The 5077-nt window shown below is 30.8% G+C and overlaps 1 protein-coding gene across 1 annotated transcript; it reads right to left on the bottom strand.

Moving 5' to 3' along the window:
* Positions 1–4060: 4060 nt before the first annotated feature.
* On the bottom strand, positions 4061–4378 carry LOC107030066 (transcription factor IBH1-like). Its single transcript, XM_015231470.2, has one exon. The coding sequence runs from the start codon at positions 4376–4378 to the stop codon at positions 4061–4063; it is 318 nt and encodes a 105-aa protein (XP_015086956.2).
* Positions 4379–5077: the final 699 nt, after the last annotated feature.

The following is a 5077-nucleotide window of genomic DNA, read 5'->3' as shown; positions in this document are numbered from 1 at the left end:
TTTCTTTTACCCTAATTATCATATAATTCATTATGATAAAAGTAACCCATTATTTATTCCAAGGTTATCTCCTTTGACCCTCCAAGTAAATAAATTATTAAACTTACCCCACTAATTTCATAAAGTTTGTCATGAATAGTCCAAAACACCCCTTTAAAACCTTTAGCAGAAATCCGACCCAGTTGGGGTTACGCAACCTGTGACGGTCCGTCGTGTCTACGACGGTCCGTCCTGCAGTTCCGTCGTGAAGTTCAGAGAGTCGATTCTCAGTACCCAGATTTCAGAGTTTAAGTGTTTTGGAACGAAGGCCCTCGACGGTCCGTCGTGCCTATGAAGGTTCGTCCTACTTGTCGTCGAGGGTAATGAGAAAAGTAGCAGAAGAAAAATTCACAAGTATGGAACGACGGAATCCATCACGGGCCGTCGTGACCATGACGGTCCGTCGCGTGGTCCGTCGACCCAGTCAGTTTTTATCAAAATAATCTTACTGCTCGAATCGACTAAACAGGTCGTTACAAATGTTCTCCGTCAGATCAAATCAAATTGTTTCAAACGCCAAAATTTATCAGGTTACTAAAAAAGACGAACTGAAATATGCAGATATAAAAATAATCGTGAAATTTCGGGAAAAATAACTTCTACATTAATGCTAATCTGAAATAATAGTGAAAATTTGGAAAAAAAGATGAATTGTAACGATGATGCAAATAGGTTTCAAAATGCCAATCTAAAAATAATCTACAAATCTGAAAATAATCATTAAAATCTGATAGAGTTTTTTAAGGAATTAAATCAAAAAAAATAATATCATTTAAACTAACTAGAGATATTTAAGGCAATGATGCTAATCTGAAAATTTTTGATATCCCCATGTTAATCTAATATTAATTTTTAGTTAAAATCCCTTAAAACGTGCTACTGTACAGTTTCAAAACGTGCTAACTACATTAAATGTAATTAATAATGTATCTCGTTTTTCATTATTAGTTTGTCCGTGTGTTAATTAGGTGTATTAATTATCCATTATTAGTTTATCCCTTTTTTTTATTAATTGTTAATAACGACTCTTTTTAATAAATTATATTTAACATTATATTTATTAATAAAATGCTATAGATTGAGATATTAAATGTTATACACTGAAATTCAGACTCTAATGCTATAACTTAAGAATATTACTATATAAAATGCTATATACCTAATTTACACTTTATTAAATTCAAGACTCAAAGCGTACCTACTTATTGGTAATTAACAAATATGCCTTGATTCCAAATAAGTTAGGATCGAATATTTAGATACCTAGTGTCCATATAACTTATCTTAATCCAAACAAATTAGGGAATGATTAGAAACATGGAGAGAAAAGAAGGAATGACAAGGGGAAAGGTAGAAGAATATTTAGGCCTTATTTGTTTGATTAATGGAGGTTTGAATCTTAATCATTCATATTCAGCCTATTAAATACATTTGGTTTTTAAGTCTGAATCTGAATCATTCAGATTCAGCCCATTAAGTTCATTTGTTTTATTTTTTTAAAAGTCTCTTAATGGGTCTGAAGAGGTCTGAATGAATCGGATCTGTAGGAGACTCTTAACAACATTCAGACTCATTTAATAAGTTATCAAATAATAAATCATTGCTTCTTTGCTCTAAGCATGTCGTTTTATCTCATAACTGAAAACTTTCTTTCTCTTTTCTCAATCAAACACCATTTTTTCCCTCTTGGTAAGTTTTCATTTTTTATATTAATAATTTTCTTGTATTGACTGTGTCAAGAACACTTGCTGGTGTATTGGCGTTTATTAAGATTTTTTAATGAAAAAAATTGTACTTCCAAATTATGATTATTAAAACTTTTAAAACTTTTTTTTATCAAAAGCGATATATTTTGTTGATATGAAATTTTTATGATATTTTACTAATTTAATGTTAATTTCACATGCACATTCAGATATTGAAAACAAACAATATTAATTATTTAGTGTTCAGATTTAGATACCACATCTTAATATTCAGATGTGTATTCAGATCAAAACACCTGAATCTTAATGCAAATTTTAATATTCAGATGTGTTTTTAGATTCAGAACTCTTAATCTTAATGAAACAAATTGAGTCCTTAGACTTTTTCCACAAGAAGAAATCAAATTATATTTATCATCATTACTTTTATTTAAGGCTTAAGTCATACACAGACACTTAAAGTTGTCCGCATATTTCACTTAGACACCTCAAGAAAGGTTTGTACCTATTAAACACTTATATTGTTCAAAATGAATATCTATTAAACATTTTTGTTGACATGGCAAAGAAAGTGCACCACACATTTATTGAGCGCGTGAGAGGGGTATTTTAACGATTTTTTTTTTATCTCTCTTTTTCTTCTTCTTCCTTCTTAAGGAGTAACTTTTCCAACCCTACCACCATTTTTAACATTTTAGAAGAGGGGAATCATGATCAACCAAAATAACTTAATGAGGAAAGAGAACAAGAAAACTGCAAAGAAATACAAAAGGGAAAGAAAACATACAAAAGAATCATGAAGTTAGCTAGTGAGATCAGTTGTTTTATCAATTAGATCTGTCATTTTCAATCGATCACCTCATCAGAACAATCCCATCTAAATTGCAATAAGTAATTTTTTACCAGCAATTACACAAGACCCACAAAAGGAAACAACTAAAAAGATCCAAAACAAGTTAAATCACACTTGATTTTAGGAATCAATGGGCATTACAGAAAATTGAATCTTGGTTAATAAATTCCATTAACTTCATTTTTCCGGCTATGGTGGGTAAGAATTCATAAATTTTCGACAAAACCCTAATTATCTTCCTTGTACCAACATTAAACAGAGAAGAATGTTACCGTTTAAGGGGTGTTAAAGTTGGAATGATGGTGGAGGAAAAGAAGGAATTGCCATGGGTGGGTGGGTTATTTTTTCTTTAGAATTCTTTTTAATTTTTTTAATTAGTTAAATAGATCAAAATAGTTGTCTTTTAAAGTTTCATTTTTTAAATAATTTTTTGGACTCAAATACCACGTGTCATCATTCAATTTGTCATTCTGTCATGTCATCGCCATGTCATAGCGAGTGTATTACACACATTTCAGTTTTTTTGTTGATTAACAAAAAAATGTCCAATAGGTATTAATTTTAAGGGGCATAGGTGTTCAATAGGTACAAAGTTTAGTTGAGGTGTTTAAATGAATTATGCGGACAACTTTAAGGGGTCGTCGATGACTTAATTTAATGACTCATGGTTTTTATTTTAATGAAAATAATTTTAAAACGAATACTTTTGATTCTAAAGAAAAAAATTGTGTTGTTAAATTAGCCGGAACCACATAATTAGCTTTCCTAACAACTGGAAGTGGGGACAGGCTAATATAATACCTTACTATATATGAATTTTACTTACGTCAAAGTATCAAATTACATGTGACTTAATTTTACTCATACAAAAGAATTCCAAAAACTAAACAAAGCTACTTCAACACAAATTCACAAAAAAAAATGTTAAACAAAAATTAAAATTGAGGTAGAATTCTAATAATTATGTTGTGTTTTAAGATGATACCATAACGCTTATCGTTAAAAAAGTTAATCACTACCAAGCAATATAGAGACCGATCTTAATTTCAAACGTAATATTTGCGACCAAAATCTAACCTAAATATCAGCTTCCATCTCCCTTCTGTTAGGACCGAAATAATTATGTATCAAATGAAAGCTAATTAACAAAGCAAATCTCCATAGACCATGGGCAGGGGCTTAGCCATGTGCATGTGAGGGTGTCCAAATCGTCGAAAAAAAATATCTTATATACAAATAAAATAATATAAAATATGATTAAATAATATATTTTGGACACTCTTAACACAATAGACTGTTGTAGCCCAATAATTTTAGACCTTTTATCGATGAAATAGAGTGAAATAATATTTATGTACATATATAAGCAAAATATGAATATGATGATTATTGAGCTCATCAAGAAATATTGATAAAATAGAGATTTATTTGAAGCTAGTGCGTGGATGACTATATATTTGTTTCAAGTTGAAAGTAGATTAAGAATATTTTTCATAACCTGTACCTGTGAAGTAAGAGAGTTGATATAATCCGCAGTTTCATCTAATAAATTGTAGAAATTCATAAGTTGACCACCAGGCACTATTTTTCGAAGTTCACCAAACTCGTCTGATGATCTTCTTCTTCTCTTCTTCTTCTTCTTCTTCAGCAAGAGAGATCTGTTACGGATCTTTGAAAGCACGGCCCGACTCCAAGCTCTCTTTGACCCGACAACAGATGCCATGGATGCATAAGCAGCATGTTTTACCCTTCGTGAGTTGGTTTTATCCTGCTGGTTCATTTTTCTAAGGGAGTGAAGAAACCGATAAGCAAATCTACTTCTGATGATGCAACTTCTTGTAGTAGTCATAGAATTAATTTTAGGTTTTAATTGGAAAAAACAAAAGGGTTTTTGGAGAAGATATGTTTTTCTGACACAAAGGGACCTTAGCTTGTTGTTTGATCACAAGGACGACAAAAAAAGAGAGCTTAAGTTTTCTCTGACTTCTGACACACACAATATACTTTTATAACCAAAAAAATAAAAATAAAAAAGAGGGGTGAGGTGGTGTGGGTGCGTGGGTGGGTAGGAGAATGGAATATGAATAAAAGGAAAGAGAGAAAGGGCAAAATGGGAGGTGAGAGGAAGATACGGAAACAGAGGGGCTTTCTCTCTATTTTGAGTTCCTACACTTGTGCTCTCCGTTTACATGTACTCATCCAATATTTTCTAATTTAATTTTTTTTAATTTTACTTGTCATTTTGATCAAAGTATTGACTGCAAAGTTATTTTTGAGTCAAAATATTGATGGTAAGAATATTTTTGATCCAAACTATAAACGGGACATTTTTCTTTTCTTTCACATAGGTAAGGAGATTTTTAATCCTTTTCCCTATAAAAATTAATTGCAAAATCCATTTATATACACAAATATATAAATAGACTCATTCGTATACATAAGTGTTGTATAAAAATTAATTGTGGGACTTATTTGTATA

The sequence above is a fragment of the Solanum pennellii genome, chromosome 9, assembly GCF_001406875.1.
Source record: "Solanum pennellii chromosome 9, SPENNV200".
Lineage (NCBI taxonomy): Eukaryota > Viridiplantae > Streptophyta > Magnoliopsida > Solanales > Solanaceae > Solanum > Solanum pennellii.
The sequence above is the reverse complement of the archived record's forward strand: the minus strand, read 5'-3'. Positions and strand labels throughout refer to the sequence as shown.

What these genes read in the sequence shown, in the direction of transcription:
- LOC107030066 (XM_015231470.2), bottom strand. Translation starts at nt 4,378, where the DNA reads ATGAACCAGCAGGATAAAACCAACTCACGAAGGGTAAAACATGCTGCT.